Source organism: Lycium ferocissimum, chromosome 2 (genome assembly GCF_029784015.1).
Source record: "Lycium ferocissimum isolate CSIRO_LF1 chromosome 2, AGI_CSIRO_Lferr_CH_V1, whole genome shotgun sequence".
Classification (NCBI taxonomy): domain Eukaryota; kingdom Viridiplantae; phylum Streptophyta; class Magnoliopsida; order Solanales; family Solanaceae; genus Lycium; species Lycium ferocissimum.
This window is the reverse complement of record NC_081343.1, coordinates 50,868,365-50,886,904: the sequence shown is the minus strand read 5'-3', so window position 1 is coordinate 50,886,904 and position 18,540 is coordinate 50,868,365. Positions and strand designations below refer to the sequence as shown.

Here is an 18,540-nt window from a genome sequence, read left to right as displayed (position 1 = left end):
TTAGGCTAAACGGTCCAAAGATGCTCTTAACATGATGTGATATTGTCCGCTTTGGACCAAGCCCGCACGGTTTTCCCCAAAAGGCCTTACATCATTAAAAGTATCCAACTCCTTATAAGTAGCTCTTTTTTCTTTCCAGCTACCAATGTAGTACTTTGTTCGCACACCCAACAATCTTTCCCTCGAACTAAGTTCCACGTAGCTCATTATCATACCACGGATCAGAGATTCAACATGTCTGTGTGCCAACATTGTCGAGTATTTATATATAGTTAGTTGAATGCGTCTTCAAAGCTATGGGTAAAGGTCGTAAAACTTGACCAAAGGACGGGCAAAAGCGGGCCCAAACACTCCGCCATCTTTTCATCCGCCAAACCATTCAATACCGATTGTTGGGCTAAAGCTCAAGATACTCTTAACATGATGTGATATTGGACTTTGGAGCCGCAGATTTTCCTAAAAGGCCTCACATCATTAAAGCTTTTTCTTTAAACTTTCACCATGTGATACTTTATTCGCACACCCAACAAACATAACTTGTATGATATAATGATATGAAAATGTAAACTTATGCCCCTCGAAAAAATAAATTTCCTTGAGGAGCAAAAATGCAAATGACCCGATTCAATAAGGCCCAAACTCGAAGCCCACAAAGATGTGGGCTTTAGTACTGGAACATAGGTTACAATTTCCAGATATTACAAAGAGTTTTATAAAAAAAAAAAATTGGTAATAAGTTGTGTAAAATTTGATATTACAATTTCCAATTTAACTTTGTTGTAGTATATTCTTTAATTACATTACAACTAAGGGATGTCAACTAAAGGCTGCCTCCTCCAAATTTACCCTTTGTATTTGTCTTTTATTGTTTCATCTACTATAGAGTGTTTTAAAAATATCGAGGCACTGGCATGTACTATAACTTCTTCATATGCCTTATTTTAACTCCCACTTTATTTCTTTATTACTTAAGGTGCCACACCCAATTTTGGTAAATATAGAAAATATTAAGGTCCTCTTAAAGCTTAAAAAATTATGATGATGTCAATTAAAAGAAACACGTCACTATGCATAATTTGAATGGGAGAATACACCACATTTGCAGTTACCTTAACTAAAACATGTATTGCACACAAAAATTGAAATTTCTCTAATTAACAGCTCTTTAATTGTTTAGTGTGAAACTTCAAAAATTTAACAGATAAAATTGATCTTCATTTGGATTAGATTTTATTACCTAAAAAAATTATTTTTATCTAATCATTTGTTAACAATATTGAAATTTGAATCTTTTCATCGGCATATTGTATTGGTTTGTATATTGATTAGCCATATCGTTCATGTTTAACAAAATTTACTTTCTTTTTTGGATATTATTTGGTGTATTATAATATTTTATTTTTTAAATTTGATTAATATTCTATGCATAGCGAATAATGTATGTTGTAGTTTATACTACATTCGTCTAAAAAGAAATGCAAGGCGTACTACACAGCCTCTCAGTTCAATTTTTTTTATTAATTCATAAATATATTTCTTAATATTTATTTACACTTAAAAATTACATAAAAAGAAACTATATTTGAGCTTGATGGAGTAGTTTAAATGTTGAGAACATCTTTGAAAAATATGTAGTTAATGTTACAAATTTTTATTTTTTCAAGCAGTAGTAATGTCAAAAATCATGTGACAAAAGGGAGTAAACTTTTCATGTTTTTGAGTATCTTCTTTTTTTGGGCAGGTAAAAGAAAATGTTAGGCAGTGTTTGTTAGCATAAGGAAATGCGATTAAATGAATCATGAAGCATTGAATCTTCATCTGAGTTTGAGAAAATAATTAAAATATATATATTATAAAATAATGTCCATTTAAACTAACAAAAGAAAAAAATGTCATTTTCTCATCACGTAAATTTTTAGAAAGTAAAAGGAAAGTCTAACTATATTAAGAAAAGTAATTAATTTTCTTCGTCTTATCGATATACTTTGTATAATTTAACTGTAATTAACATCTACAAAACATTAGTAAAGTATAAAAATTTTAATTTTATTTATTTGAAAGTTATCTTTCTTTATAAGTAACCTCATTAAATCTCAACAAAAGAATAAATATAGCATATATAATTGATTTCTCTAGAACCAAACTATTTTTCTTCTTTGGGGGGAAAACGTTATAGTTCATATTGGATGTTGTTAAAAAATTAAGAGACTTTATGTCATGTATTTGTTTGAAGGTAATAAAGGTCTAAAGTAAGGGGGGAAACTATTTTTGTTCAATTTTTAAATATTTTATTCAATTTAAAAATATGGGAAGTCTTTACTTTTTAAGAGTTTGCAGAAAATAATGAACTAATCTTTCAATAACTTAATTCATAAAGAGCGGAATTTTTTTGACAAATTTAACTTTTCATCTTTGTTTTGGGCATGTGCTAAAGTTTGCGAAAAATATCAAACTAATCTTTCAATAACTTAATGTCACAAACAACGGGAAAAAAATAAAAAATAATTACAAATTTAACTTTTAATCTTAATTTGGGTCCAGGATTAGCACGGGCCAAATGCCACTAGTATCATTTTTTTGTGCGGATTGCCCTTCAAAGGCACTGGTCTTTAATTTTTACAATTCGCCTAATACCCTAAAGTTCTGGGTTCGAACCCCCCGGTAAAAAAAAAAAAAAAAAAAAGGAATTTCGCAAAGACAGAGATTTGTAGTAAAGTTAGGCCTTAAGGAAAACTTTTACCCAAAATTAGGCCTATACAGACAAAAGTTATGCCTTAAAGCAGAGGTTGTAAAATTCCAACTAAGTAAAAAAAAAAAAAAAAAAAAAAAAAAAACCTTAAGCCTGGGGGCAAAATTCTGCCTCCGGTGAAGGCAAAACTCTACCTCCGGTGAAGGCAAAACTCTACCTTAAGCTAGAGTTTGGATTCGTGCTTTGCGAATCTAAACTTTACCTTGCGATTTTTTACAAAAAAATTTTTTTTAACTAAGCGGGGTTCGAACCCGAAACCAAGAGATTTTTAGCAAAAGCCAAAAATTAAAGACCACCAATTTGAGGGCCAAAAATTGAAGACAAGTGCCTTTGAAGGGCGATCGAGCAAATGACCCCACTAGTATTCGGGGAGAAATGGACAAATAGTCACTCTTCTGATGGCTAATTATATTGGTTCAATGTTTACAAATTATTCAACTTTTAGCGGCTTTTAAATAGGAAAATAAAATTTTAGACAAAAATATTCCTAGCTAAAATACAAAAAACTTCAGAGAATTTTACTGGAGTTAAAACATTTATCTGCTAACCAGGAGTTTGAACTCTTATCAGTTTACTGCACATTTAAAACTCCATGTTGTTCGTTCCATGTTTCACTTGTATAAGATCAATTTTTGTTTTATAGCACTACTTGTTGAACTCCAGCACTGTCTTAGAGTTTCTCTCCATGAAAGCATCCTGAAGTTCAAAGAGGTACCATGAGCAAAAAATTCCAGTAGCTTGAACTGCCACAGTTCATAACTCCAGAAATCTCGAGTTTGAATTGCATTTGGAATTCCGGAAATTTTTGAACTCCAGCTTATTGTACTGGACTTTCACTTGTCAAAGCTTGAACTGCGATACCTCGTGTTGGAGTTTTTTGGTGTTTTAAGTAAAGTATTTTTGTTCAAATACTATTTCCATCTTCAAAGTGTCTACTTCTCAATTCAGTTACAGTTCAAACAATAGATAAATATTAACTAGCGGTCCAAAAACTGGTCTATCCTAGCTAATTTTTACAAATATTAGCTCGGTTGTGAAAGTCATCTTAAAATTGACAAATATGCCATAAACATGAGGAACTGGCGTATGGTCACCAACCCTTGGAAAATGAGGAAATGAATAGAAAGGAAAAGAAATATGAGTAGATTATCAGATTTCCCTTTCCCTCGATTGGTTTGCGCAGAAAGATTGGAGAGAAACAGGAGTGGAGTTAAAAACTAGTGCACTTCTTCAATAAACAGATAAATCCTATATCGGATGGGAGTCAGGTAAAATCCTTCTCCCTATGTAAACTTAAATTATAGTGGAATTTCTCCTCCTCGCCCATGGATGTAGGTATAATTGGCCAAAATACGTGACTCTTGGCGTCCATTAATTCCTTCCATCAATATTATCATACTTTTCAATCAAATTTACTAGTTGATCCATTCTGCAACGTAACAATGTTGAGTACTATTATACATGAAACTCGTATGTTATGTGCAACGCGTTCAAGTTTCAGCTCAATCACAATTGACTCAATCAATTACATTATACAGAATAAGGTAACAGAATATTTGTTTATTTAAAGATTGGGGTAAGTTTGATCAATCCCTTTGCCCCTCATTCTTCAAGAATATGAAAGATCCTTTTCAAGTTTGAATACAGGCTACAACTCTAAAGTCTATATTATTTAGAGCTGAGCCAACTGACTTATGTCGAAAGGATAGGCATCAGTGGATAGAAGAGCAGTGTAAGCTCTTTCGGCATTGACCTTAGTTGGAGCTTCCGAGGGGTGAAAACCATCCCAAAAATAATGTGCTGCTCTGTCAGTGCATGCACCTCCGTCATATTTGCACTGCCCATCAGCTATGGTGGTCGAAATTTCGCAGCATGGCTCACGTAAATCTGTTATACCTGCAACAAAAATTTTCCAAAATACAAGGGGTTCACCACAAATGACATTCTTTAGTAAAAGTTATAGAGAAGTGTCGTGACAAGAGTCAGATATAGGATGCGTTGCTCCTTGCTTTTGGCTTGAGAGATGTGTATTTATGCAAAAAGAGTAAAACATGTACATATAATAAGATCACCGTCATTCAGAATCAACTAACTCTGGATCCTGAATTCACCTCTGGTTGTGACATGTTTAACCTACCGATAGATGAAGGATCTCTTACTGCAATGCTTGTTGAATTAATGTAGATGAAATTTGCATTGGGCAAATTACTGTTGAGATCATCGATCATTGGTTTAAGCTTGTCCGAGAATTTCTGAACTGCACTATTTATAGAGTCGACACATGCTGAGTCCTCTGTCCCATACAAATCCAACAGTGCTGGAACACAGCCTATGCCTCCTAGCCCAAAGACAACAATTTTTCTTGCTCCGTAATGGTACAATGTCTGTTTTGTTACCACGGATAACTATTCTATGTTAGTAATCTGTAAACAAGAAAGTTAAATTAGAGGAAAGGGTAATTCTATTTGTACCTTTAATTGTTTTGTGTATTGCTTAATTAGCATTCTGGCAAACTGTTCTGATGTGTACATACGGCTTGATGGGTAGAACTGGGGCAGCAAGTAGTTGTTGATGTAATCATTGTTTCCCATGTCAACAATGTATATACATTTTCTTAGATACTCCTTATTTAAGGTCTTATTTCCAAGCAGAGTAGACATGTGGGAAATTGTCACTCTGTGATTTCGCAATTGTCTATTCAAGCTTATTCTATCTCCCTGAAAATCAGGGCAAAAAGTAAACGAAAGAGGAAAAATAAAATGAGTTCTCTGACATTTCTCTTAGCATCGGCACACATAAAATTTACTAACGGACAAGAACAGTAAAAGTCCTTTTTTTATTATCCTTCTTATTGTCTTTAATCTTAATACAACAAAACACATTTCTATGCAATTGGATATGTTGAACTACTTACCAGATGAATTCCTGATTCATCAAGAATTCCAGCTGCACCAGATGCATAATTCACGCCTCTAAACATATCAACACCCTTCACAGTAGCAAATGGCTCAATATACTTATCGAAACCCAATAGCTCAGCTGCAAATATAGGAAAATTCAGTCTAGGATCCACCACATTTGTACCATTTCTACGAAAATGCCCATATTCATCGTGCGATAAAAGTTAAAAGGGTGTCAAAATTAAAGGAGCAAGTTGTGCTATATACTGAACGTTTGGTTCATAAACGGTTAAGACTTTTATTTATCATAACTATAATATACAAATCAAACTTGAAAATACTAATGTTGGCTTGGGTCAAGATGGGTAGGCCAATTTGGGTTAAATAATGGATCACAATTGATCAACCTATCAAATTCAGAATCATTTTTCGTTTGTTTATTTGTTCTTTTATAAATTGTTTACTTACCCAGTAATACTACTATAGTTTTTACTTTTATTTATCATAACTATAATATACAAATCAAACTTGAAAATACTTATTTTTCTATGTTCTGGTAAGACAACTTATGGATCAATTTGGGCTATATATGCTGCCTAAATTGGCCCATGGGCAAACATAACACAAAGGCTCACACAATAACAATCACATTGTGAAATATATTTTGGTCGAGGTCAAAACACCATAAAATGAGATTACCTAATAATTGAATTTAGTACATACTCAAGCCCACCAGACCAAGTCTTTCTAGTTGGGCCCATATGAACCGGTTAGAACTAGTCTAGTCCTTCGTGGTTTTTTTATTTTTATTTTTATATTACACGGGTGTTAGCAAGTGGCAAATTTTAAAGATTTATGGAAGGGGCAAAATTTATAATGTGAGAGTAATTGAGACAAGTCTTCTAGTTGGGCCCATATGAACCGGTTAGAACTAGTCTAGTCCTTCGTGGTTTTTTTATTTTTATTTTTTTATATTACATAGGGGTATGGAAGGGGATTATAGTGATTCGAACTTCATTGCAGGCAACCACCTTAGATCCCTACTATTCCTTCGTGTTAAAATTTTAATATATGCTATTTTTTTTATAGACGAGAAATTCTCATGTCAGCTATGTACACAATAGGCCTACGTTTATTCCTCTCCACTTAAAGACAAATTTTTATCTACGGCAGAGTTCAAACTTCAAACATATGACGTCCGCCTAACGTACATCACAATCTTAAGATAATTAAACGAAACTTATAAGCATTTTAATGAAAGAAACATAAAATTAAGAGACCAAAAAACGAGAGAAAAGTTAGGACCAATGAAGTCTGCTCTATTCCGTCCATTGGTGAATCTACCAGTAGGGCCATCAGGAAAATCAATTCCATAAGGCGGGTAATTGGCCTTTGCAGCAGTGAGGAGATTATTGTTATTGCCATTATCTAATGTAGAGTCTCCCAAAATGAACAAACAAGGCACCTGTTGTTCACCCTTTACTAACAATGGTTTTAACTTCATAAAAACTAGCAAAGTAATCATCATCACAAACAATTTGATGATGTCACTTGCCATAAATGAAAAAATAGAATTTAAATGAAGTCAGGCAAAGTTAGAAGGGAAGGAATGATGAAATTAAAACTATAGGGGAAGCTATATATATCGGAAGATGAATGAGGGATAAAACTTCCTCTAACCAAAAAAAGAGAGAGAAAAGAGGGAAAGATGCACTATGCCACCCACAAAAACAAGTACTCATTCAAGTTTGAGTTAATGTCATTTATCAAAGTAGCTTGATGTGGGCCCGCATAATCAACATGTGGATATCATGTTTTTTTTCATTTTTGTTAATTTTTATATATATTATATATAAGTGGGACTTGGGAGGGCACGAGGAAACGGGAAAGATATTACAATATGGGTCATCAAACACTGAAAAGTTCTAACCAAATTAACTATTAAGACTCTCAGTTATCATGTAACATTTTTTTGGCGGAACATTTAAAATTATACTTAAATTAAGACCAAACCCTTAATGTAACTCTGCGGAGGGTTTACCAGAACCAAATTACTGCCAGAATAAAACCCTTGTGGTACGATTTTGTTGATTTTGATTTTTTAGTAGGCGATTTCACGGTTAAAACTAATTGGCATTTCGGATATGCTCAAAATTCATTTGATATGGCTGTATTGTCAACAAAGTTCAGTGAAAAAAGAGTTATCTACTTATACATTTCATTACACAAAATTGGCATGACTTTGGTCTGTGCTTTAGTGGATTTGCTCAGTCATATCATAAATATTTACTGAAGAACATGAATCTTAATTTGTCACGGGATATTGAGATAATTATTCAAAATTATTGTTCTTTATCATACTTGCTAGTAATTGATTTCTGACAAACAAGGGAAATAACAGGGTACTATTACTATAGTATATGAATGTAAAAGAAAGAAGGAAAGCGAAGGCTCTTACCATATTATCTCGGAGGTTGATGTCATAACATAAATGATGATGTGGAGAAGAAAGAAACTCAACGCTCCCGAAAGCTCTCAGTCAAGTCTAAGGGGAAAGACAAAAATGATAGGGACGGACTGTGGCTTGTACTTAGTATTTAAACTCATTTACTCACTTGACACAAAATTTAAAAAAGAAAAAGAAGATTTTTGAAATTTATAAATGTAAAAGATTTTTTTTTAATTTTTAATTATAGAAAAATAACATTCTTTTTTAACATATTAAAAAAGAATAAATGCCAAGTAGGATTCAGCTGTTTGCCGATTCAAGAAGTGAGTTGGGTTTAGAATGAAAAAGCTGGAAAACATACCTTTTAGTGCTACATAAGGGAGAATTAATAGGTATGGCGAAATTCTAATGGTTACCTTGGATTTTCGCATTACGGTTCGGATTTTGAATTGATAAAAGTTATACATAACAATTTACATCCGGATCTGTCAAAGAACTAACAGAAGGCTATATCAGATATTTTATATCGTTTATTACGATTTATATTCTAACCAAGATATGTCCCGTATTTGATATATAGATATTTTTGTTACTTTTTACTGATTATATATATATATATATATATATATATATATATATATATATATATATATATATATATATATATATATATAAACAAAAAGGCTTGAATTCTATCACTTTGATGTGAATATGGCAATCTTCTTCGTGATCGGACAGTAAGATAAAGACCACTAAATATTAAAATATTGACTTATTCTAACTCTTTTCTGAGTGCGCTTTCTTTTTAATGAACGCAATAAAGCGAGAAGTTCATTAGACATAGGTCACTTAATAAAAGATGTCTCGATGGAGAGAGGGACCAAAATAATATTTCACATTTATAATGAACCAAATCTTCCAAAGCATGAGAGCACGTTCGAACATCAAGGAAATAAGGTTTTAGGCTCTTTTATATCTATGTTATAATTTGAAATATATGTGTGAATTGCAAGTTTGTAGGAATATATGAAGTTCGGTACAATATCGGTATTTTGATTTTTTTTTTTTTTAACATACCTTACCGAATAGCAATCTTTTCAAAAAGTTTGACCAAATACCATATTGGATATCGAAATATATACCAAATACATACAAAAAGATTTTATTCTCATTCAATAAGGATGTATATACTAGAATAAATTATGTACAATCTTACTGCCTAGTAGAACTTGATATTTTGCATGGGTTAACATTTTTTATTTTTATTTTTTAAAAGCCATCATCATGGTTGTGATCCCATTGGTGTAGGGGGTTAGGCTTTGACCCCTACCATGTCCATTAATCGCAAAAAAATTACATATGTTAGAAGGGGACATGGACCAAACCTCTAACCATAGGAGTATTTACTAACTAGAGAATGAAGGATTAGCCTATACAATATCCTTCACTATACACTAATATACATTAACTTACAAAGAAGTTACTCTTCTCAAATCTTCTTCTCATGGTAGGGAATTGCCACTTATCTAGTTGAATTAAACCTTTCACCTCTTGAGGAAGATGTTGACAAAAGGACCAAAAAGTTTCATTTATGCTCTTAGAGGCCATTTTAGCAAAAAAAAATCTGCTACCATGTTTGCTTCCCTGAGACAGTGATCAATACTGATTGAGGATTTAATTTGACTATTGACATCTTGAATAAGCCTCTTCAAAGTTGAGGTTCTCTCGTTGAGTTGTTATGTAACATATTAACAATAGCCAAGGAATCCATTTCTAAGGCGGTCAGCGATTCTTGCGTACACCACCGTACAAGAAATCGTCATTATCGCTTCGTTTGCATACTATTTCTGCACTGTACAGGCTTCGAAAATGCCATGACAAAGTTGCCATTATGATCTCTCATAATCCCTCCAATACCAGATTGTCCTTGGCTGAAACTCCCATCCACATTCACCTTATATTTTCCAATATCTGGTTTCTGCCAGATGACCTATTAAATATTCACTTTGGTTTGAAGGCTTTCTATATATTGACACATTTCTGGCTATTTTCCATTAATTGTAACAGCTAGATAAACACACTTCAGAGCAGCCAAACAGTTCCATATGATTTGGTATTCCATCTTGTTATGGTACATTTTCTTTTGATCACCAAATTTACGAGCAGTCCATTGCTTCCAGAGTTCCCAACTTATAAAAATTGGCATTACTTGTCTCACCATCTTGTGAATACTGTTGTTGGTTTTTATCCTCCACCAATTGTTGAAGGCTCTTCTTATCTGTCCTGGTTGGTGTATGATTCCCATAGCAGCCCCAAAAAACTTTCATATATGCATAGCTGCCTCTCCCTGCGCAAAAGTGTGCTGTAGTGAATCTGTCACCGGGTTCCTGCAGCATAAACAATTAGCATTAGTAGTTATACCAAATCTAACAATAGTTTCCCTAAAGGGAAGTTTTCCTTAACATAGTCTCCATGCTAGGAAGGATATTTTAAATGGAACAGCCCTATGCCAAACATTGTTCAAGAAATCATCTTTATGGTTGACACTTCTAGTCAAGTTCCAAGCAGTTTTATTGGAGTAGTGACCATCTTCAGATATGTTCCAAGTGGCTTCATCCTTTTGATATAGTGGTCCAATTTGAATGTGCATAATACTCTGAACAATATGAATTGGTAGGATACATGAAAGAACTCTTGCATCCCATTTCTTGTCCACCATGAAAACTTTAACTTTAAGATTAGATAAGAGTCCATCTAATTGCATATTGGGGATCATTGCCAGGGGACCATGATCTGTCCATATATCCCACCAGAAATTGTTATCACCACTGTTAATATGCCATTTGATGTGTACTTCAGCTTTTCTTCTTGCCCAAGCCAAACTTTTCCATCCTTGTGAGTTCCCAGGAATCCACTTTTTTTGTGCAATATGCTTGTTGGAGCAATACTTGCTCTTCATGTAATCTGCCCACAGGGAGTGCTTAGTTCTCAATCTCCACCACCTTTTAATTGCAAGATTGTCAGAGATATCCATTAGGCTCCTTATACCTATGCCACCTTCCTCCTTTGGACAACACAAATTAGACCAGGAACTCCAATGGTGCTTCCTTCTATCAATGGAAGATCCCCAAAAGAATCTTGCCATATGTTTCTCAATCATTTTTAGAGTCTCTTTTGGAGGGTTCATTGCTGATAAAGTATAAGTTGGCAAGGATTGGAGAACACTTTTAATCAAAACAGTCTTTCCTCCATATGATAACATTTTGCCTTTCCATTCATTTAATCTCTTCACCGCTTTTGTCACCATGCCATTAAAGTATTCCACCTTCTTCCTTCTAGAGTATAAGGGACACCCAAGATAAGTGAAAGGAAATGATTTATCCATATATCCTAAGCGTTGTCTCAGCCTGTTGATTCTATATGGACTGGTTTTTGCTCCCACAAAGAAGAAACTCTTATCCTTATTGACTTTTTGACCTAAAGCCTTCTCATATTTGCATATTTGCCTCTTAATAAGATTAACAGATCTAGAGTTACCACTAGAAAAGATTACAATGTCATCTGCATATGCCAGATGATTAATCTTTGGCCCTTTCAAATGCATAGCAAAAGGTATGAACCTGTTATCATTGTGCAAATTGTTTAAAGATCTTGACAGAACTTCTGCTGCTAGGATGAAAAGTCTTTGGAGATATGGGGTCTCCCTGTTTTAAGCCTTGTGAGGACCGAAAAAAACCATGTCTTGCACCATTGATCAATACAGAATACCATACATTAGAAATTGTTCTCTTGATAAAGTCAATCCATTCTGAACTGAAACTAAATCTGTGTAGAACCTTTAAAAGGAAGGACCACGAGAGCCTGTCATATGCCTTTTCCATGTCAAGCTTTATTACAATATTACCTCCCTGCTTAGGCTTTGAGATATCATGGATAATCTCTTGGGCCAGCATGACATTTTCTGTGATCAATCTACCGGCAACAAAACCACTCTGATTTTTTGAAACTAGCTTTTCAAGAAGAGGGTTCAGTCTTGAAACAAGTATCTTAGAAATTATCTTGTTGGATACATTGCTTAAGTTGATAGGTCTGAAATCATTGAAGGATGCAGGGGAATTTACTTTAGGAATAAGTGCCAGACAAGTATGAGTATAGAACTTAGTATGCCCTTTTCCCTTGAAAAATTCCATCACAAAGTCAATGACTTCCTTCTTAATGATATTCCAACACTGTTGATAGAACATCCCATTGAAACCATCTGGGCCAGCACAACTTTCAGTGCTGATACTAGAAATTGCTCCTTTGATCTCCTCTTCATCAGGCATTTTGATAAGGTTTTGATTTTCCTCCGGGCTAATAATAGAAGGAATGCAGTTAAGCATATTATTACCCTGAACTGGCTGATTCAGATTGAAGAAGTTTTTGTAGTGTCTAACAGCAGCATTTGTTATCTCTTCCTTCCCTTGTAACCATGTTCCCCTATGATTTTTGATAGAGAGAATCTGCATCTTCCTTTTTCTTTCTCTTAAGATGCTATGAAAGTATTTTGAATTGTAATCTCCTTCTTTAAACAAGGAGACTATCCTGCATTCCCAACCACTTTACATACTCAGCATGGCCTTTGTTAAGCTCCTCTCTGTGTTGTCCATTGTTATTTTGCAAATCCATATCCCCTAGAATGAGCATCTTAGCTTCCCAGTTGCCAACTTTTTCATGAATATCCCCAATGTTCTCTTTGGACCATTGGCTAAGTCTGGCACTCAAAGTCTTCAACTTACTTTGCAGAATCCACATGGGATTCCCTTGGACAGTGGTATCCCAACTTTGTTGAACTACCTCCTGAAAATCTGGTTGTTTGGACCAAAAATTTAGAAATCTGAAGTATTTGATGTGCTGTTGTTGATCCTTGTGGGATTTCATTAACAAAGGTCTATGAGCAGAGCCAGTTCTGGCCAGATGATTGACTTCATTGTGATTATGAAATTTAGCCCATTGAACATTAATCATAATTCTATCCAGTCTCTTCCATATCCTCTTACTAGGTCTTCTATTATTGCACCAAGTGAAGTTGAGACCACTATAACCAAGGTCCACAAGACCACAAGCTTCCATAGTGCTAACAAAATCTAAACTTTTATTAGCCCTGTAAGGTTTACCTCCTATTTTTTCAACAGGGTCCATGATAACATTAAAGTCACCCCCAATGCACCAAGGGCCATCTATAGAATTGTTTATGTTATCAATGTTGTCCCAAATATCTCTCCTTTCTATAGCAGTGCATTTTGCATAAACAGCAGTAATATAGGAGCCTGAGTCATCATTGCTATCCTTCATTTTGAGAGTGATACGTTGTTCATTATCCTCCACCAGTTCAGTATGATCCATGTAATTCCAAAAACACCAAATTTTCCCATTAGAGTTGGAAACACAGTGCTGGTACCCAAGGAACTTCTTGTAAGCTTCTATTTTGCTCTTATCGACAAAGGTTCAAATATAGCAATAAAAAACAGTTTGTTAATTCTAGCAAGTAGTTTGAGTCTGTGAATAGCTTTTTTGGATCTCACCCCCCTAATATTCCAAAACAAAGTATTAATCATTGGAAATTAGAAGGTGTAGATTTTTGTCTACTATTCTTACTTTTGAAAGTATAAATGGCCTTGTCATTGTCTTTTTTTTCCTCCTTTTTGGTTTCTGCTTCCCCCTTTTGGAATATCCTCCTTACCCTTCTCATGTTCCTCCTTGTCCTATTCTTGATCATTAGTATCAACCTTCTGTTTCCTTGTTTTACTTCTTTGCCTATTTCTACTTCTTCTACTGTTGTTCTTCTCACTGTTTTGGTTTTGCTCGTTGTTACTACTATGTGTCCTGGATTGTAGAGATTGTTGCTCATCCCTCTCTTGATTTTCACATTGGGTCTGTTCAGTTTGGTCAGCCTGTTCGCAATTTAACTCCACAAAAAGACCAATGGACTTCATATTATTGCTTTCCATTGGTAGGATATCAGTAGTTTCACCCCCTTCTTCTCTATTTCTTTTGCTCTGCACTTCCTCATTGTTGATGTTTTTCTGTTCATACTCGCCTTCTTCCTTGTTATCCTGTTCAGTTGTTTCTCCACTTCCTCATTGTTTTTGTGTGAACCCTTTTCTTGGACAAGTCTCATCCTGAGATCCTATCCAGATAGAATTCATTTTAGGCTTAGTCAAGTCAATCTCTACTCTCACTTTTGCCATGCTAGGCCTTGTTCTATTCTCAGTAGCTAAATCCAACATTAAAGGGGTTCCTAGAGGTGCAACAATCTGTTTGATGTAATGCCATGAGTGGCAATTGAAGGGCTGTTCCGGTAGCAAAACCCAAATTGGGACAATCGGGGAATCTTCCTCCGGTTTAAAATCCGATGACCATTTCTCCAACCACATCACCTGCCCTTCAATTTCGATTGATCTCTCATACCAGACCGTTTTACAATCGATCTCATTATCAAAATCTAAGAAAACAGTACGATAATCAAAGACCCCAATTTGGACCTTACCTCGAACTGTAATCTTCTCTGAGAATCGGGTTCTGATCTTATCAATTTGAGGTCGAGTTTTAATAAATTTGCCCACAAGGGTAAGTTTACATTCTTCCGCCATGACTCCATAGAATTCCCTTGTTTTGAATAGCACAGCCGTCTTCCCGCCGTGGTTTGCATATAGAGCTTTCACATCAGGGTTTCCATGCTTTTTGTTAGGGATTGGAGTGGGATTGGTTTGAATTACTTTGGCATAATTGTCTTTTTCGTGAATTGATTTGCTTTCATTACTCGCGGTGGCCAGAGGAGTGTGATTCTCAGTCGGACGCGCTATTTCCGGCCTCGCCGGAGTCCCCATGGGACTGAGCGTGAGCTTACGCGCCGAGAATTGTAAAGAAATGTGACCGTTATTAGCAAACGTTCTTTTTTGTACGGAGAGCTTTTTGACCCTTAGCTTAGATTAGATATGGAGAGTTTGCATGGGTTAACATAAACAAGATCATGGACCTGATATTCTTGTTGGAGTATTTTTGAAAATATAAGCCCAAACCTAAAATAGCATTCCCAGTATAGAAACCACTAAGTCTTTAAAAAATTTACACTTTCTTTTTAAAAAAAGAGATGTATCTGCTTGTGTCTAAGGTCAGTTTGGTTCGAGCTGGATTAATTTTTTTTTTAATCAATACAATCATAAGAACTATTTTTTAATCAAGTTATAACTTTTCTTTATTCAATGCCGAACTAAATAAAATGAATCCATAAGTTGACTCTTTTTCGTTGATTTGATTTGGTTTTTGGTTGGATTTGATTTCTTGATTCCCATTTGACGCTTATAATTATATTAAAGGTGACATTGTACTAGAGTGCTAAAAGAAATTACCCAACGTTACTAACACGCAAGAGGAGCTTGTGACACTTCTTAAAGGTCTCCAAATTACAAAAGACGTGAGTTACACACCACTGGAAATCAACGATAGTCATTCATCACTCAAATAATGACCACATAATAGACACGATATATAATTGTTTATTTAAAGCTTGACGAAGTTATACATGCGAGCTACTGGGTTCAGAAAAACCCATGAGCTCTACACTAACTTCGCCCCTGACTGCTAACTTATTTAGAGTTGAGCCAAGTGGCTAATATCAAAAGGATAGGCATCAGTTGGTAGAAGAGCAGTGTAGGCTCTTTGAGCAGAGACCAAATTGGGAATTTCTGTTGGGTGAAAACCATCCCAAAAATAATGCGATGCTCTGTCACTGCATGCACTTCCATCATATTTGCACTGTCCTTTAGCTATGAAGGGCGAAATTTCGCAGCATGGCTCAGCTAGATTTGTTAAACCTGCAACCAAATTTATGAAAATACGATTTAAGTTGTAGGAATGTAGTATAAAGATTCTTTACATTGTCTGTGCATGCTAGTTACATTTGTTGTAACATGTTTAACGTACCGATAGCTGTAGGATCTCCTATGGCAATGCTTGTTATATTTATGTAGATGAAATTTGCGTCAGGCAAATTACTGTTGAGATCATCGATCATTGGTTTGAACTTGTCCGCAAATTTTTGAACTGCACTATTTATGGAGTCCACACATATTGAGTCCTTTGTCCCATACAAATCCAGCTCTGCTGGAGTACAACCTAAGCTACCGACTCCGAACACAGCAACTTTTCTTGCTCCGTAACGGTACAAAGTCTGTTTTATGACCCAAAAAAAAAAAATGGAACATGTTAGAGTAGTAATCAGTGTATAAAAAAGTTAAATAAGACGAATTGACTAATTTGTACCTTCAATTGTTTATAATATTGCTGAATTAGGATTGTAGCATACTTTTCTGGTTTGTACAATTTGCTTGATAGGTAATACTGAGGCATCAAGTAGTTGTTGATGTAGTCATTGTTGCCCATTCCAACAATGTATATACATTTGCTTAAATACTCCTTAGTTAAGGTCTTATTTCCAAGCAGTAGCAGGGTAGACATGTGGGAAATTGTCGCTTTGTGATGTCGCAATTGCCTGTTCAAGTTGATTCTATCTCCCTGAAAATCCAGCAAAAATAAAAGAAGGAAAAAAAAAAGTGTGTGTGTGTGTGTCGAGGGGGGGGGGGTGTGGGGGGAGCATGAAATAAGTCATTTAATATTTTCTTGGCAAGTTCTTATGGGGCACAAAAAATTAACTGGAGGACCAAAAAAAAAAGAAGGTAAATAATAAAGGTCCTTTAGAGTTTAGACTTCAATGTTCTTCTTAATTACTTCGACACATGTTAGCTTTAAGCCTTTGAGTGTTTTAGCTTTGCCTAGTCTATCAGAAAGAATTATTTATGGTCACCATACATGTTGCCAAACAACCTATAGTATAGGGTTTTTGCCGACATAAAGACCAAAACTAATTCTTTATGATACTGACGTTTTTGTTTGTGGACTGGACTAGAAAATAAAGAGATTTCAATTTTCAGGTCGATGTCTGTTTATGAAATTGAGCCAAAATTCAAATAAACTGGAGCTTTTTTCTAAGTTGAAGTGTGGTGCATTTCAAGTGAAGATTTTTCAAGTTCTTCAATTTCCTTTCACACTTAATCTTTAATTTTCACATTTTTTTAATAAAGAAAAAAAAAATATAAATTATCAAAACCGTACTATTTGCACAACAAAGAATCTAACGTTTACTTCGATTTTTTTTTTTTCTAACTTCAACTTCAAATATGGTCCGATTCGAAAACTCAAATACGAATGAAATTTAGAATATTGTTACACCACTTGAAGAAAAAAAAAAGTGCTTTTACTCAACATGTGCGTCTAGTCGTACTATCCTATTTGGCTACGCCATTAATCAGAGGTCTCGAGTGTGCCAAGGAAAGAAACTCCAGGTAGGAAGGGAAGGCTTCCACTTTAATGGTTCTACACGAAGCGAATCTAAATTAATTGGTAATATCAAATGGTTATGGAAAAGGGAAAAAAAAATGGTCTAGTCTTACTAACATTAAGCTGGTAGGCGGTAGCATGTCGTTCTTTTTCATATGTTGTCCTTTAAACTAAATATATGCAAATGCATTTCTAAACAAGGGATTTATGTTGAAGTATTTTACCAAATGTATTCCTGACTCATCACGAATTCCAGCTGCACCAGATGCGTAATTTACACCTCTAAAAATCTCCACACCCTTCACAGTGGCATATGGCTCAATATACTTGTCAAAACCCAACAATTCAGCTGCAAATATAGGAAATATTCAGTAGGGATATATATATCCACCATGCATTGCAAACATTTTCTAAATATTCAGTGGATATATGCTATTATTGTTCTTTTTCTTCTTCTTCATTTTTTTTTTTTTTTTTAAATCTTTGGTTAACATTACTACAAAAATTGCCGTTATTTATGGTGCTATATACTTAGATACTCGATAAAACTATGTCCTTTGAACTATATAATTACCATAAAATACTACTTCAGCTAAGAGAGTTTAATTTCTCTTATTCATATTAACGTCCCAGGAGGAATGTCTTTACGTGGTGCTAACAAATTAATAGCTAATTTCAATTTAAGGATGATATAAAATCGTCTGTTCAGGCATCTTATTCATATATAGTCAGCCCATTATACTAATACACACATATTTATCGTGCAATATCATGAGTTGGTAATTAAGAACCATTCATTTTTGTTAAAATCATAAGAAAATTAATCAAAATTAAGCATTTCAATGAAAGAAACATAAAATTAAGAGACAAAAATAATGTAATAAAAGAAGAAGTTCGGACCAAGGAAATCTGCTGTATTCTTTCCATTCGTGAATCTACCAGTAGGACCATCAGGAAAATCAATCCCATAAGGTGGATAATTGGCCTTTGCATTTGTGATGAGATTGTTGTTATTCCCATTATCAAATAAAGAATCTCCCATAATGAACAAACAAGGCACTTGT

General features: G+C 34.5%; 2 protein-coding genes across 2 annotated transcripts in view; both read right to left on the bottom strand.

The window, feature by feature from the left end:
• Window positions 1–4,224: 4,224 nt before the first annotated feature.
• Window positions 4,225–7,358, bottom strand: LOC132043415 (GDSL esterase/lipase At1g29670-like). Its single transcript, XM_059433907.1, has 5 exons — window positions 6,955–7,358; window positions 5,664–5,788; window positions 5,221–5,466; window positions 4,887–5,133; window positions 4,225–4,645 (listed from the first exon to the last, which is right to left on the bottom strand). The coding sequence occupies exons 1-5, from the start codon at window positions 7,205–7,207 to the stop codon at window positions 4,422–4,424; spliced, it is 1,095 nt and encodes a 364-aa protein (XP_059289890.1). The 5' UTR covers window positions 7,208–7,358; the 3' UTR covers window positions 4,225–4,421.
• An 8,141-nt stretch (window positions 7,359–15,499) lies between these two features.
• LOC132047704 (GDSL esterase/lipase At1g29670-like) overlaps window positions 15,500–18,540 on the bottom strand; it is a 13,408-nt gene continuing 10,367 nt past the window's right edge. Inside the window, exons 2-6 of the mRNA XM_059438710.1 lie at window positions 18,377–18,535; window positions 17,701–17,825; window positions 16,403–16,654; window positions 16,064–16,310; window positions 15,500–15,954 (exon numbers count right to left, since the gene is read on the bottom strand). Coding sequence (XP_059294693.1) covers window positions 15,731–15,954; window positions 16,064–16,310; window positions 16,403–16,654; window positions 17,701–17,825; window positions 18,377–18,535 — 1,007 coding nt within the window. The 3' untranslated portion in view covers window positions 15,500–15,730. The remainder of the gene's footprint in view (window positions 15,955–16,063; window positions 16,311–16,402; window positions 16,655–17,700; window positions 17,826–18,376; window positions 18,536–18,540) is intronic.